The 15,881-nt window shown below is 19.7% G+C and overlaps 6 protein-coding genes across 6 annotated transcripts; 1 reads left to right on the top strand and 5 right to left on the bottom strand. All coding sequences in view use genetic code 6, as the record gives it.

The window, feature by feature from the left end:
• Positions 1-699: 699 nt before the first annotated feature.
• Positions 700-1,422, bottom strand: TTHERM_00069640 (hypothetical protein; the record flags this gene model as incomplete). The annotated part of the gene is made up of 1 exon (XM_001007801.2): positions 700-1,422. Exon 1 carries the CDS (start codon positions 1,366-1,368, stop codon positions 700-702), a length of 669 nt encoding a protein of 222 aa, XP_001007801.1. The 5' UTR covers positions 1,369-1,422.
• Positions 1,423-2,578: 1,156 nt separating this feature from the next.
• Positions 2,579-3,238, bottom strand: TTHERM_00069650 (transmembrane protein, putative; the record flags this gene model as incomplete). The annotated part of the gene is made up of 1 exon (XM_001007802.3): positions 2,579-3,238. One exon carries the CDS (start codon positions 3,236-3,238, stop codon positions 2,579-2,581), a length of 660 nt encoding a protein of 219 aa, XP_001007802.1.
• A 2,187-nt stretch (positions 3,239-5,425) lies between these two features.
• Positions 5,426-6,666, bottom strand: TTHERM_000069649 (resolvase helix turn-helix protein; the record flags this gene model as incomplete). Its single annotated transcript, XM_012795559.1, has 4 exons — positions 5,426-5,493; positions 5,974-6,038; positions 6,098-6,483; positions 6,550-6,666. The coding sequence occupies 4 exons, from the start codon at positions 6,664-6,666 to the stop codon at positions 5,426-5,428; spliced, it is 636 nt and encodes a 211-aa protein (XP_012651013.1).
• Positions 6,667-7,829: 1,163 nt separating this feature from the next.
• TTHERM_000069648 (hypothetical protein) lies at positions 7,830-9,063 on the bottom strand (the record flags this gene model as incomplete). The annotated part of the gene is made up of 3 exons (XM_012795558.1): positions 7,830-8,209; positions 8,329-8,526; positions 8,589-9,063. 3 exons carry the CDS (start codon positions 9,061-9,063, stop codon positions 7,830-7,832), a joined length of 1,053 nt encoding a protein of 350 aa, XP_012651012.1.
• Positions 9,064-10,629: 1,566 nt separating this feature from the next.
• TTHERM_00069680 (papain family cysteine protease) lies at positions 10,630-11,472 on the bottom strand (the record flags this gene model as incomplete). Its single annotated transcript, XM_001007805.1, has 1 exon — positions 10,630-11,472. One exon carries the CDS (start codon positions 11,470-11,472, stop codon positions 10,630-10,632), a length of 843 nt encoding a protein of 280 aa, XP_001007805.1.
• Positions 11,473-13,567: 2,095 nt separating this feature from the next.
• On the top strand, positions 13,568-15,556 carry TTHERM_00069690 (kinase domain protein; the record flags this gene model as incomplete). The annotated part of the gene is made up of 1 exon (XM_001007806.3): positions 13,568-15,556. The coding sequence occupies one exon, from the start codon at positions 13,568-13,570 to the stop codon at positions 15,554-15,556; it is 1,989 nt and encodes a 662-aa protein (XP_001007806.1).
• Positions 15,557-15,881: the final 325 nt, after the last annotated feature.

The raw sequence follows: 15,881 nt of genomic DNA, 5'->3' as shown, positions 1-15,881 counted from the left end.
TAAAGAGAAAAATAAAAATAGAAAAATACACAAATAAATTTTTTAATTTATGCATGAATGTTATTTTTTAATTGTATGGATGTCATAAAGGTTTGTAAAAGAATTTCATATGTAAAAAAATTCTTACATAATCTGAAACACTCAAAAGAATACTCTATTTCTTTTTAATTTGATGATTTCTAATTTGATTTGTTGGAATTTTTTAGCTAATCTAAATTGTTATTTATTTTAACATCATAAAAATGAGAAGTATAATTATGAAATCCTTCATTTATTTTAAAGATTTTCACAACAAAATAAATATTATAACAATTTTTTATAAAAAAATGTATTTAAGTTCATTATATCATTAGTTAGTGAAATGGTTTTTAATCTTTTGCTCTTTAAAAAATCCCATTTTTTAATGTGGATTTTATGCATATTAACTCATAACTTACTAATAGAATTTAAACAAAAATCTGAATATGAAATTCAGATCAAATTTCTGAATGAAGAAATACATTTATTTATATAAAATAAATACAAATAAATTACAAATTTATTTTATGAAAATTCAATTTTTTAATTATTTTGTTTGTTTTTTAAAAATTATTGTTTGTTTATACCTATTTACGTAAATAAATAAAAAATACAAATAATCTCATTTTTTTTATATTTAGAATTTTTAAAGCTTAGTAATCCTATTATTATATATTTATATCAGAAAGCTGATAAGCTATCTCCTCTTACTTCTGCACAAACACCAGGACAATTGCCTAAACTTTATACTTAGCAAGCTTCTGGTAAAGTGATTTAAGGGAATTCTTTTCTGAAACTATCTAGGAAGAAATGTTATTAGTAATTATTTCTGGCCAAATATAAAGTTTTTCTATCAATTGGATTTTCTTCAGTAGTTTCATAGTAATAATTAGGTCCTTATTCGTTAGGTTGTTCATAAATTACCCATTTATAAGCAGGAGTTCCATAGTAATCGGTGGTTCCTAAGAATTAAGGATCTATAAACCATTTAGGTTTGAGGACTGCACATCCATCATCCAACCCACAGCAGTAGCAACAGTCATTCAATTCAGGGAAGTAAATATATCTTTTATCGTCAACTACTACTTGGTCACAAGCTAATTATTCAGTACTATTAAATCCACAGAACAAATCAAATTGACCATTTGATCTTGTTAAACGTTATTTGTTGTTAGCATAGTCATAGTAATATGTACCAACATCTCTAGCTGTCTAATTCTAATCTGAAGTAGCTGTCTCAACAAAGTCTTAAGCGAAAACGTCAGGCCAAACAGGTGGTTAAGGAATTTAAGCAGAAGTTGAAGCAACTTAAATGGCAAGAATTATAGATAGAATATATATTTTATTCATGGTTTTTTTTTAATTTTTGATTTAATAATATTTACTATTTTTTTTAATTATTATAAAGATAACAATCATTTATGTCTACACTTAAACAAAGTATTAGTTCAATTTTATATTCTTTTATTGAATGAAGAACCAGAATTTAATATATAACTATTAGTTTACTTAAATATTTGGAAAATACGAATTTTAATTAATTTCATCTCTTATCTATCTATTCTTTTTATTTGCAAGAAATTTTTATCAGAAATCTTTTAAACAAACAATTAATAAATTATTAGAAAATAATTGAATAGTAAATTATGATATTTTTTGGAAGATTTTTTATTTTACTAGAGCCAATTTTATATAATTATGTTTGTTAAGAATATGTAAATTAATAAACTTACATATTGGTAATAAACTTTAAAGAAATAAATATAAAGTTCATAATTTATGTTTTAAATTATTGTATATTAATATTTGTAGCCAATAATAGAAACATTATTTTTCATCATATATAGTCTCTAAAAATATTAAATGATTTATATCTTTAAAAGTAATCTATTATGTACTTAAAGTATAAATTTGTGGATAATTTAAAACTTAATGGTAAAGTTTTTTTATTATTGATGGGTTAATTATAGAAACAAATTAATATTAATATTTAATGCATTACTATAAATATATCAGCTATAAATTTATTAAAACTTACTTTTTAAGTAATAAGCTTTATTTGTAAAAATGATGAACTACTTTATAAATCAGTTAAAAATACCTATAAAAATATAATTTATTATTTTTATTTATTTAATTTGTTAGAAAGAACCTAATTTTTATTTTTAAATACCTAAATATTTATAGATAAATATTAAGTAAATTTGATTATTGATTTTTGTGAAGATTTAAAAAAATTATGAAATTTTGAAAATTTAAAATTTTCTAAAAGCAGGCCTTTAATATAATTTGGCTTTTATATATTTATTATATATAGAAAAATTAATTTTAGTCTTAATTTAAAAAATAGGTTTAAATAAATAAATTTATTTTTAGTAAAATATTAATTCTTAAAATTGCTAAGTTCTTAAACAAATAAATAAATTTTAAAATCAAAGTTAACTTTAAATATAAACATTTATTTTTCTGATTTGATTTTTTATTTATTAAATATATTTTATTATAAATTTATATATATTACATATTTATTTATTTTACTAATTTTATTGAATTTTTAGTTTCAAAATTCTGTTACACTATCACCTCTTATTTTAGCACATACACCAGGGCATTTACCCAAATTAGTTGCTTTACAAGCAGTGGGAAGAGTTATTTGAGGGAATTAAGTTCTGTAGCTGTCAGATACGAAATTTAACTCATAGTTATTTCTAGCTAGATGTAAAGGTTTTCTGTCAATAGGATTTTCTTCAGTGGTTTCAATGTAATAATTAGGTCCTTTTTAGTCAGGTTATTCATAAATTACCCACCAATAAGCTTAGACTCCAGAGTATTCTTATTGTCCATGATATTCAGGGTCTATAAACCAATCAGGCTTGAGAACTGAACATCCTTGATCCTATCCACAGCAATAGCAGCAGCTATCTTATTCAGGGAAATAAACATATCTATTGTTTTCAACAATTATTTGATCACAAGCTAAAGGTTCATCGTTAAATCCACAGAAAAAGTCAAATTGACCATTTGATCTTGTTAAAAGCTATGTATTTTCGGCAAAGTTATAGTAATATGTACCAACATCAGCTAATGTCTAATTTCCTTTAGTTGAGATTTCAACAAAATCTTTAGCAAAAACATTTGGCCAATGAGGTGGTAAAGGAGTTGCAGAAGTAATTGCAACCATAAGCACAGCAATAAGAGTGAGAATATATATCTTATTCATTTGGATAAAAATTTTTTATTTAAATATAAATCTTATTAATTATATAACTAATTAAAGCTTCCCATCCTTGCTTGATTTTAAACAATTATTTATTAACCTTATTATTATTTTTCTTTTATATTTGAGCTATCATTTAAATTTGATAATATGCAATATTAAGATAAATCTGATAAATAAATGAGTTTCAGCACTTTCTTTTTTGTTTCTAGAAGTTATTTTTGAGTTTTTTACAAACTAAATCTAACTATTAATTTTAGATTTTTGAAATTATTTTTTAGTATAGATTAAAAAATAAATTTTCAATAAAAATGTAAGATATAAAATGGATAAATATTATTTGTAAATTTTATCTCGGCAAATCAATCAATACATTCTTAAAATAGAATAGGCAAAAGTTAATTATTTACTGAAATAACTAAAAAATCCTGTCAAAAAAACTTGTAAATTTTTGATTAGAAATACCAATTTCTTTTATATTAGTATGATCATTTAAATTTGATAATATGTAATATTAATAAAATCTGACAAAAATATGAGTTTTCAGCACTTTATTTTTTCTTTCCAGAAATTATTTTTGAGTTTTTTATAATTTATAATATCAATCTATCAACTCTAGATTTAAAAAAAGATTTTATAGTAAAGATAGATTTAAGGATTAATTATTAACTTTCAATAAAAACCAAAAACGAAATGGATAAATGTATTTTGTAAATCTTATCTAAGTAAAAATCAACATATTTTTAAAATAGAATAAGCAAAAGCTGAAAAATTTAAAAAATTTCTTTTTTAAAACAATAAATATTTTGATTTGAAATACCAATTTCTTTTATATTGGAATCATCTCTTAAATTTGATAATATGTAATATTAATATAATCTGACAAAAAATATGAGTTTTAGCACTTTATCATTTATTTCCAGAAATAATTTTGAGTTTACATTTCAATAAAATTTAAAAATGAAATGAAAAATAGTTTTTCTCAATTTTAAAAAAGTTAAATCAATAATTTTTTTTAAAAGTATAATCAAAAGTATACTAATAGAAATATTTAAAATAATGTCTTTATTATATCTCTATTATATTCGTATTAAAGATAATATTTTTATTTGATATATTATTTATAGATATTTATCAAGAATTTTATCAATTAGAAAAATTATAAAATACAGCTCTAATGAAGCAACTAAAAAAAATATTGATATATAATCAATTAATTTAATAATATTAACAAATAATAATAAATTTTCAAACCATTTTGGTATAGACACATTTATTTATCTTAAATTATTAAAAAGGGCTTAATTAATTTCTTCTTTTTAATAACTAAATATTTTTGTATAAATAATAAATTTGTATATTTTTGATAGGGATTCAAATTTTATGAGTTTCTAACATTTTTTTTTAATTTATTTTTTCCTTTCTATTAAAAAAACAATTTAACTTGTTGGATGGAACTGAAATAAATTAATTTAAATAGTTTTAAAATGTTTTTATACAACAATTTTAGTGGTTAAAATAACTTTAAAAATTATATATATATATTTTCTATTATAATTTGAATTAGATTATAAAAACAATCAGAAAAGATCAAAAAATTTCTGATCCTTATTTACTAATTAAAAGTTAAAAATAAGGGAACTAAAATAAATAAATAACCAACTATAAAAAAGTGGTATTTAATTTTTAACAAAGATAAAAATATTATAATCTATAATTTAAAATATTAGAATAAAGAAAAATCCTAATTTTTATTTACACAATAAGAAATTAATTTATTGAATTCGATTTTATAAATAATAATAATAACTAAAATTCTATGAAATAGTATTATTAAAATTTTGAAAACTTTTAGATAATATCAGATAGATAGATAGATAGATAGATAGATAGATAGATAGATAGATAGATAGATAGATATAAAATAGTTTTGGATATTTTATATTTATTTAATAAAAACTTTTTATGTACATTTAGAATTATTCTAATTTAAAAAATAAAAAAATCTTAAATAATAGGTTATAATAATTAAATATTTTAATGTTATTATATCAAGTACATTTAAAAGCAATAAACAAAGACTTATCTAGGATAAATAAAGATAATTAATATATTAATGATTAAATTTTCTTTTTATAAGTAGTAACAGTTCAGAATTAACAATTAAAAATAGAACTAATAAAAATGTTTTCATTCATTAAAAAACTAATCTTACTGTTCTTAATATTCACAAATCGAAAGATTCAAATACATCGAGTCTTTTTTTAGAAATTAAAATTAGTTAAAAAAATAAATCTTTGCAAAGTAAATTAATACATCAAATTAAAATAAAGTTTTAAAATTCTTAAAGAGAGCAAACAATTAATTTAAATATTAAATTTAATAAAATTTTCTACAAAAATTGGTTTTTATTATGTTTTATTTGCAAAATTTGTTAATTTTTTATCTTTAAATTAAAAATTGAATTTATAAAAAAACTAAAACAAATTTAATAAGTGAAAATGGACAGAATCAGAATCTTATAAGTAAAATAAAATAAATGAAAAATGAATTATTCTTTATCTGATCAACTAAAAAAATTAAAAATAGTTTTATTTTAAGCTAAAAAACATGATTAATTTATAAATTTTATAAAAAAATTAATTATTTTTTAGTAACTGAAATTAAATGTAAAGTGAAGTGAATAGTTAAAGAAATAATTATAAATTAAAATGTTAAAAATTGATAAAACATATTACCACAATCATAAATAGTGCTTTATTTATTTGAGTCTTCTTGTGTATTTTCATGGATTTAAAGGGAACTTTATTTAAAATATTGTCTCGTATTTAAGTAAAAAATATAATTTAATAGAAATAATACTGAATGTCCTGTCGACTTTTATACTGGTCTTTTATTTAGTCATAGAGTGCTCTAAATCTATCATATTCAGGATATTTAACATGGTTTGTTATTTGTGGAATTTCCTATATTTGTTGCTTCTCTTTTAGAAATTTCACAAAATTTTTCTTTCTTTGTGGAAATTAATTGCCATTTTCTGTAATTAATTACTGAAGCAGATCACGTCTCTTATCTTCTTTTATGATTGTTTTCCTGCCTCTTTCTTTATTTTTTATAAAGTAAACCAAGATAAATGATACAAATTAATTCAACTTTTTCATACTTTTTAAACATGGGTTTTCTAATATTCTATACAATTATGGTTTTGATATATTAAACTTTTTTACTAGTTATGATACTGTGTTTCCCTTAATATATTGTAGAATGTTTTAATATATTGTGCATTAGCTTGCTTTTAAAAAATAAAAAGTTACTTATTATTTAAGTCTAATTATTTCTAGTCTAACACTGTTTTTTTATTCGTTAATCAACCCTTTAATAGATGCTCTCCAATCTGTGTACTTTAAATTGTTGTTATCTCTATCGTTCATTTATTTGCTAGCCTAAAGTTTTATTTTGTTTTTTTGTTATTTTTTATTGTTAATATACTTTTGCTTTATTTATTTATTAATTAAATACAACAATCAAACGATTCTTTTTATTTCAAGTATGTAAATGCCATTCAAAAAAATAAAAAAATATTTATTTGTTTATAAATAAGACTTATAAAATGATTTGATTAAAATAATTGTTTTGTCATTCCTCTAATTTTTAATTAAACTTTAAGTAAATAATTGAGAAAATATATTAAAAAATAAAACTATTTATATTTAAATAACAATTTAAATTAAGCTGTTATATATAAAGTTTATTTATAATGAATATTTTTAATTTCTTGGATTTTTATAGTTTTTCCTAATACTAGCTCGAATTTTAATAAATATACGTACTTCCCTATATTTTGAAAACTATAAAATTTCATTTATATTTTATTAATAATAATAAGTTTAATAAATTTTTAATTGATTTAAAAAGTTTAGAATCTTTTCATGTGTATATAGAGATTAATTTAAACCTCTATATTCTTTTTTTTATATTTTTTATAATTTGGTTAATAAATAAATTTATTTGTAAAAAATATTTTATATTAGATTGATAAACATTAGGTTTTTAGCAAATCATTATTCTAAAAATTAAATGTTAAATAAAAAAATAAGAAAAATAAATTACATTAAAATATTAAAAAGAGTATGAATGAATAAAATATTTTAAAATATTTGATGATTGAATTTATTTATTTTATTAGTTAATTTTTCTTTATGTTAGAATTTTTATCTTATGTAATAATTTTCAATGTTTCAAATAAAAAATAAATTAAATCTATATGCTTTTCTAAAAAATTATTGGTTAAAGTGTCATAAGAATAAGAATAAAAAGAAAGTTTGGTTAAGATTATGCTTCATTAATAATAACAATTGTTTACAATTAGAATGCAATTTTAGCAAATAAAACTCTATATTTTAATACAAATTTTGCGGCAAGGTTTAATAAACTAATTTTTTACTATGAAATTAGTTAGATGTAAAAGTAAATAATTTTTCAAATAAAATAATTAAACTAAAAAATATTTTAATTTGATTAATAATTTTTAACAATAAAATTATATTCTGATTTTTGAATAAACCTTTTTTTTGAAAGAAAATAACAAATTTAATCACAAAAAATGATTACTCAAAATTAAAGATATTTTTTCAACAAATTTTATCAAAATTTTAATGAAACTAAACATAAAAAAATGAATCGATTAAACAAGATAATTAATTTTCTATTTATTTTCATTCAATTAAAAGCCTTTTAAATATATAAAATAAATTTAAGTTTTAGAATTTATAGTTAAAATTTACTTTTTTAAACTTTGATTACTCGAGAGATCATCTTATTAATATAGATCAAAAAATGTATACCTACACTCAAAAGAAAAACTCTTTATTTCGAAGTCGATCGATTTTGATGAATTTGTTGGGTGATTAGAATAATTTTAATGGCTGTATTACTAGTAATTTAAATTATATTCTTCTTGTATTATAGTCCTTTCTTTATTAAAAGTAAATAATTGCATATTATTAGATTAATATTATGATTTGTTGGCATTTTTAACTTTGCCAATAACTTAATTTTTAAAATATATTTTATTGAAAGAAATATTTTTTTACAATTTTCCAAGTATTTGTTATACTCAGGATACTTTACATGATTACTTGCTTTTGGTATTTGTCTCTTATTCTCCATCTACTTTATTACTTACATAAAAATATTCCTTTTGACAGGTACATCAATCCCATTTATATTTTTACATTCATCATAAATAGCTTTCCTGTGCTCATCATCGTATTTTTATCTCCTGCCCTATTCTTTTATATGTTAAACAGTTATTAGGTAATGCATAAGAGTTTATTTAAAACATAATAACTACTTTTTGGTTCTGGATTTTTTATCATACGATAAAAATGAGCTTTGGAGATTCCATACTATTGCATTATATATTTATAATCAACGCCCTGGAAAAGATAAACAATAAATAAAAATTTTAGGCCATCGTGAAAAATAAATTCACTTCTTTGTATAGTCTCTAAATGTTACGTCTTATCTCTATGGTTGTTTTATTGCTAATATCTTACATGTTTAGCTTCCATATCTTTTATTTGTTCATTTTTAATCTAAGGTTTCTATTTTTAGAGGTGTTTACTTAATAATTATTATAAAAATATAATATTTTCTTAATTAATTTATATATATTAAAAATATGTCACTGTGTACGGAAAATTTATGAATAATGAATGGCAATAATCACTTTTATTTTAATCCAAAATAAATTATAATTTTAATGTGTAAAATTATTTCCAAGAAAAACTAAAACTAAAATATATTAGCAAATAAATTTCATCCATTTTTTTAAAAAAAAAGCTTTGAAACTTGCGTAAAATAGAAAATAAAATACTTTCTCTATTAAAAAATAAGATTGTTTATTTTAATTAAATGAAAAAAAATTCCTTTTTAACAAAAATGAAATAGAAAAAGCTACATTAATTTACAAATAAATATTTTAAAGTTTTAAAAAGCTATCATATTGATTAATAATTATAATGGAGTTTAAAAACTAACAAATAATAATAAAAAGTAAGGAAGAATTGAGCATTTTTAATTGCTTATTTTAATGCTTTGAGAAGAACAAACAACACATGAATTTACTTACTATTTAATTGAAGGAATTTATATAATTATTAAAAACTGTTTTTTTCCCCTTAATAATTAGGAAATATTGATTGGAAATATATCAAAATTAAAAAATAAATTCTGAATATCTTTTATATTAATAAATATATTCTATTGTTATGCCAAATCTAATCTGAGGCAAACTATTATAATTATTTAAGACTAATAATTTTTCAAATACTAGTAAGTGAAAATTGTTGCTCTATTATAAATGTCATCAATTTTTAAATAAACATTTCTAAATTTTTAATAAATAGTAATATTTTATTATGAATTTTCAAGATTTATAAAAAAAGCGCTTAAAAAATTGGAAATTATTGATTCGAGATAATCCTTTTTATCTCAATATCTTAATAAATAAAACACTTGACTATAATTTAAATTAAAAAATATTTCCAATATGTTTGAATCTAAAAACGAATTGAAACAATTTTTTTCTTTTCCAAATAATTTTTTATGATAAAATCTAGTTTAAAAAAAGAATAATTTAATACAAATTTTATATTTAATCTATGAAGAAATTTAAAATTATATTTTTTGTTAAAAATAAAAGAAAACAATTATGAGTATTATTTATATTAAAAAATATATCTCAACTTTTATTAAATATTATCTAAAACAAGTTAAAACAATTATTAAAAATGAGAAATTTTATTAATTAATTATAGTAAGTGAAACTAGTCTATTATAAATTTATGTACAGTATTATAATAAAGGAGAATTATTTAAGATGGATTTTAAAGATTTTTAATTATAAAAATAGCGCTTTAAAAATAAAAAATTATTCATTCAAGTTATAATAGATAAATCTAAAAAGGTCAGTTTATTTAATACAAGTTTTTCTATTTCAAATAAAACTAACTAAGTGAATCTCAACATCTTAATAAAACACTTAAATATAATTCAAATTAATAAATATTTTCAATCATTTTTGAATTAAAAAGTTTATTTTACTTTAATTATCAATTTTTTTTACGTGATATTTCATGTAAGACATGCTAAAAGCCAAAAGATGCTAAATGATAATTAAAAATAAATTAAAACAATTTTTTCTATTCCAAATAATTTTTTTTTTAAAAAAATCTACTTTAAAAAAATAAAACAAATTTTATATTTAATTTATGAATAAATGAATGTAATTATAGCTCATATTAAAAAATAAATTCATGGAATATATTCAGCTTTAAAATCAATTAATATACTTTCTTACTATACGTACTTTTGTTTGTTAATAAAACATTTCAAATTATTGTAGATCCAAGAATATTATTTTCTAAACCACAGGCATTATTTGCGCTTAAGGTTATGTACCCAGATTCACCCCAAGCAGACCCCCAAGAGTTTTTAATTATCCAATTTCCTTCGTTAGTGTATCCGACTAGCAAAGCTACATGATTTTATTATGTAGTGCAATTTGAAAAGACTCCTGATTTATAGTTAGACCAATTAGAGGCATCTACTATAACAGCTAGAGGTGAATTTAAAAGTAGTTATTTGATAATTTGTATTTTGTTACTTTCTTAATCAGCTTAAATTTAAATAGGCTAACTAGGATAAAAAGCCTTTTTAGTTTGCTAATTAACTGTGCAGTTTTCTTATATACCTTTGTATGGATATTATGAAGAAAGAGATATTCCATTTTTTTTGGAGTATTCAAATGCTAAATGTGGCCAACCTCCTTAACAACCTGAATTTCTATAAATGCCGTTTGAAGAACAGTCTAATAGTTCTTATTCAGAATATAGTTCAACTGTTTTATTTCTAATTAAATTTATGCTTTCAAATAGACCAGTTATAGTAAATGCCCAACAAGAACCACAGTTACCTTAATTTTTAACTTGAGTAACTTTTCCTAAATTTCTCCAATCAAATTATTATGGTAAGCTACTTGCATTAGTTTTGAGAAGTTGCAAGTAAAAATCAGCTTATTAATTTTCATTTTTTATATTTTCTAATTTTCTTGATTCACTATTAAATAGTTATTGATTTAATGAAATAGACTGAAATTCTTCTATTGTAAGGTCCGAAAATTAATTCATACCTATCTAATAACTATTATTTTTTTCTTGGTTATGCTACTTCATTTGCTTTATGTTTAATAGAAAAATTTATAGCCTGAAATTAGCTTCTTCTTGACTAAAATATTTTCTTTAATTCACACTCTTCCATTTGCTAAATTCCAACAGATATTCTACTGTTTCAATTTAAATTTATCTAGCTAATACAAATATAATAGAAATATTAAATGCTAGTAGTTTCGTTATCTATTTCATTTTATTTTTTTTAAGTAGGGTACTATAATTAATAATTACTTTTTATTTTTTATGTAAAAGCGGAATTATTATTTGTAAATTAATAAAATTTACAATGACTTATAACTGATTTAAGCTTTTTTTATTTTTTATTCATAAATCAGGTAAAATATTAAACAATTTTTACCTCAAATTAATTAGAATAAAATTAAATTTGTTTCAAGCTAAAAAAAACTTAATTATCATATAACCTTTTTAACATTTTAAATAAATATTTTTAACGAAATGGTTATAAATTTTTAACTTTAAAACTGAGCAAATACCAAAATTGAATTGAGAAAATATAAATTATTTGAAGAAAATAAAATAATACTTTAATTTTTTATTTATAAAAAAGATAAATTAATAATTTCTGATAAAATCCTAATATTTTATTTTTAAAATTTAAATTTTAATATTTTCTAATCATTACTAATTAACATAAATCTGTAATAAATTTTTTTATATTAAAACTGATAATTATGTTAAATTCATTTTATTTTCTAATTATCACAAATTAGTATAAATTTGTTATAAATATTTTTATATTTTATATATATAAAACTGGTGATTATGTTAAATCTGATAAAAAATAAAAAAAATAATCCTTTTCTTAACATTATGTATGAATAAGTCTGGTATAATAAATAAGAGTAGAATTAATGAATATAAAATTATGATTTTAAAAATTTAAATTTATTTAATTATACTTATAGTAAACACAGTTTATTCTAAGAATTAAAAAAATTTTATTGTAAAGATATCATATACTTTCAACAAAGTGATTTTTATCAAAATTTAAAAAATTTGTAAAATAAAGCACTCTTTATCTTTAAGATTTAAATTTTAATGTATTTGATAATTCTCAAATTATTTAATGTAAAAAAGATTTTATAATAACATAAAAAAATAAAATTATTTAAAAAGAAAAATACTTTGCTAATAGTAAGTTATTAATAAATACTTATCATCTATGAAAAAAGATTGACGATTGGTGTATTCATTAGAAATATGTTGCTTGATTACTTTTAAAATATAAAAAATTAATTAAAAATTTTTATTTTTAAAATATTCAAAATCTTTTTATTGAATTAAATTAAATGAGAAAATGTTTAAATTAATAATTTAAAATAACAAGCCAAATTTATAAAATATTAAATATACCGTAATTCCTCTTTAATTAAGGCAACCTTTGATTAAGGCCATTTTAGAAAATTTTTGGAAATTAAGGCCTTTTTTCCAAAAAACTTTGGAGGATGAATGACCTTGAGGTATTACGGTATTTAAATACTTAAATGATAAATTAAACTGTTCTTATAAAATATATTTATTACCAACTATTTATTGAAATTAATTATTAAATAATAAATGAAAAACAAAGAGTTTCATAAAACATATAATAAACATCAAAATCTAATAAAATTATAATAAAAGTTAAAAATATTAAATTAATTTAAAAAAAAAAAATGAAAATAAAAATTAATTATTATTAATAGGTATTTTAATAGATCGTATTGGAGAGAAAAAATTAGAGGGATTTCTGATTTAAATAAATTTATTTGCTCTATCAAAATTAATCAGATTTTCTTAATATAAAATGATAATAAAATTTTTATGGAGAGTAAATAAACAAATACAAACAAATAAATCTATCTAATTTAAATGGATAATATTTATAAAAAGAATAAAATAATTAGAAATATACAGAGTCAAATTAAAATTATCTGCTTTTATTAGATTTCTTTAATGCTAATATGTTCTCTTTAAACCAAAAGGAAAAATAATTAATTTTTTAATTTCCAAGTTATAAAAACTAAATTTTTGTATCTGAAGAGAAAAAGAAAATCATATTAAAATTTTACAACTAAGATTTTACTAAAATAATACTATGGATTCTATAAAATATAATTAGAATTAAATTATTTAGCAATCAAATTAAAGTCTCAATAAAGATTAAGACTCTTAAAACAATTTTTAAATTCCTTCTTGTTTCAGGCAGATTGATGATCTTTACGACGATGATTAAGCTTCATTAAGAATTATAGAATAATTTGAAAATTTATGTCTTGAAGTCGGTGAATAAAATCCTGAGAAGTTAGTCGCTAAAACACAGAATATGGATTTGGAAGATAAAAATAGTGTTATTAATAAGGGCTAACAAGAAAATGATGGCCATGGGCATAATATATATTTAGATAATAAAAATAATAAAGTTATTATTTCATTTAACAAAGAAATTAATTGCCTAACAATCACAAAATTCTTTAAATTAGAGTAGAAAGAAATTTATGAAAAAGAAGTTAGTATAATCAAAGCTATTGAAAACTAAGGGATTACATTACCTATCGTTGGATATGGAGTTAAGGAAAATTAGTTTTATTATGAATAAGTAGCTGGATAAAAAGATTTTTTAATGCTAAAAGAAGATTTTAAAAATCAAAATTAACATTTATTTGATTTCTTTTTAGTGAAACTTTTTATGAAATTGGATAAGTTGCACTCTCTAGGTTTTGCTCATTCAGATATTAAACCTCAGAATATAGTGATTGGATTTGATAATGAACCTTATTTGATTGATTTTGGAGGAGCTGTGTAATGCTAAAATTATAAAGATTACTTGAAGCAGTTTACTCCATTGTACAATGTAGCGTAGTTTTACGAGTAAAAAGAAGGAAGCACTGAATATTTTAAGCATAATTTTACTAGTGTAGAAGAAATATTTTACTGTGATAGAATGCAATTAGTTTTATCATGCATCTACATAATTTACTGCTCAGATTAAACGAGTAGAAATATATTTAAGCAGAAATAATTTTAGAGATTTAGAAATGAAAATAATTGTTCAACTTTACTTGATTTTCTATTTGAATTTTTAGGGCTTGTTAAATAATAGAAAAATCTCGTTTAAACTGACAAAATTATTAAATTACTATAAAAAGATCTAAGTGAAGATATCAAATTTATTAAAGATGTAGAAATAAAAACTTAAAATGGAGCTTATTAATGTTTGATTAAAAGAATCAACCAATACAGTATCAAAATGATAGATGCCCTAGTTGAGTTATATGGATAAGTAACCTTATCCGATAAATGCACCACTATTTACTTCGTCCCTAATGTGAGACAATATTAGATAATTTACAATCTGTATTACTATTACATAGACTACTTTTAAGGTTTTAATCACTAAAACATTAAAATTAATCTTAATATTTATAATCATCCATTTAATAGTTCAAATATTTAGAAATAATTACCTTAAATTAAACCGTATATTTACCATTTATCAATAAGCTATATATCACCTGACGAATCAATAAATTGGATTAAATTTCATGTTAGATATGCAACATATCATACATGCAAGCATTTTAACTTAAACAAATTCACTATTGTAATAAATTCTCTAAAAGATGAGTATATTGAGTTTATTGAAGAGCTTGATACATATAATATTAAAAATTCAGAGATTGATTTCATTCTTTTTAGCAATGAAGTTGAAGAAAAGTATTTTTAGCTTTATTAAAAATTGCAAGCAAAAAACAGAAACAAATATAAATATCTAGTTAATTATAAACCAGATTTAGTGGAAAAATAAGATTGCAGCATGAACTATGTAGGAATACTATCTCAAGGAGAGGAACCTGAGCTAAATACTCCATGTGAAGGAATAATTAAATTTATTAGATTTACAAATGATATCAAATAAAAGAAGTATTATTCAGTAGACTAATAAGAAAAAGTCAATTTAGAATTAAAGAGGTCTATTTTTAATTCATTATTTTAATAGAATATTTAATACTAAATGAACAATCAATAACTATTAACAGCAGCAAAAGATGATCTAGTAAAAAAGTAATAGCTATTTAACATTTGATATAAACCCTCTTGTTAATTGTCAATACCTTTCAGTCTATCCCAATAATAACTTTGAAATAAAGTTTGTTCAAAGGCTAAGATGAATTATTATTACATATTAAAAATATCTTGTATTTAATCCAAGTATGTTAAAAATTATTTTATTTTAATTAATTATTTTGTTTGTTTGTTGATTCTATCTTAACTTTTTTTATTTCCCATCAATTACTAAAACCAATAAAAGATTTTTAAAAATTAAAATGATTGTGATTCATAATTTAAATTAAATCATTCCATAAACATTTTTTAATATTCTTTGAATGCATTTTGTTTCTCCACAAAAA

This window comes from Tetrahymena thermophila, assembly GCF_000189635.1.
Source record: "Tetrahymena thermophila SB210 genomic scaffold scf_8254811, whole genome shotgun sequence".
Classification (NCBI taxonomy): Eukaryota; Ciliophora; class Oligohymenophorea; order Hymenostomatida; family Tetrahymenidae; genus Tetrahymena; species Tetrahymena thermophila.
This window is presented reverse-complemented; position numbering and strand designations above follow the sequence as displayed.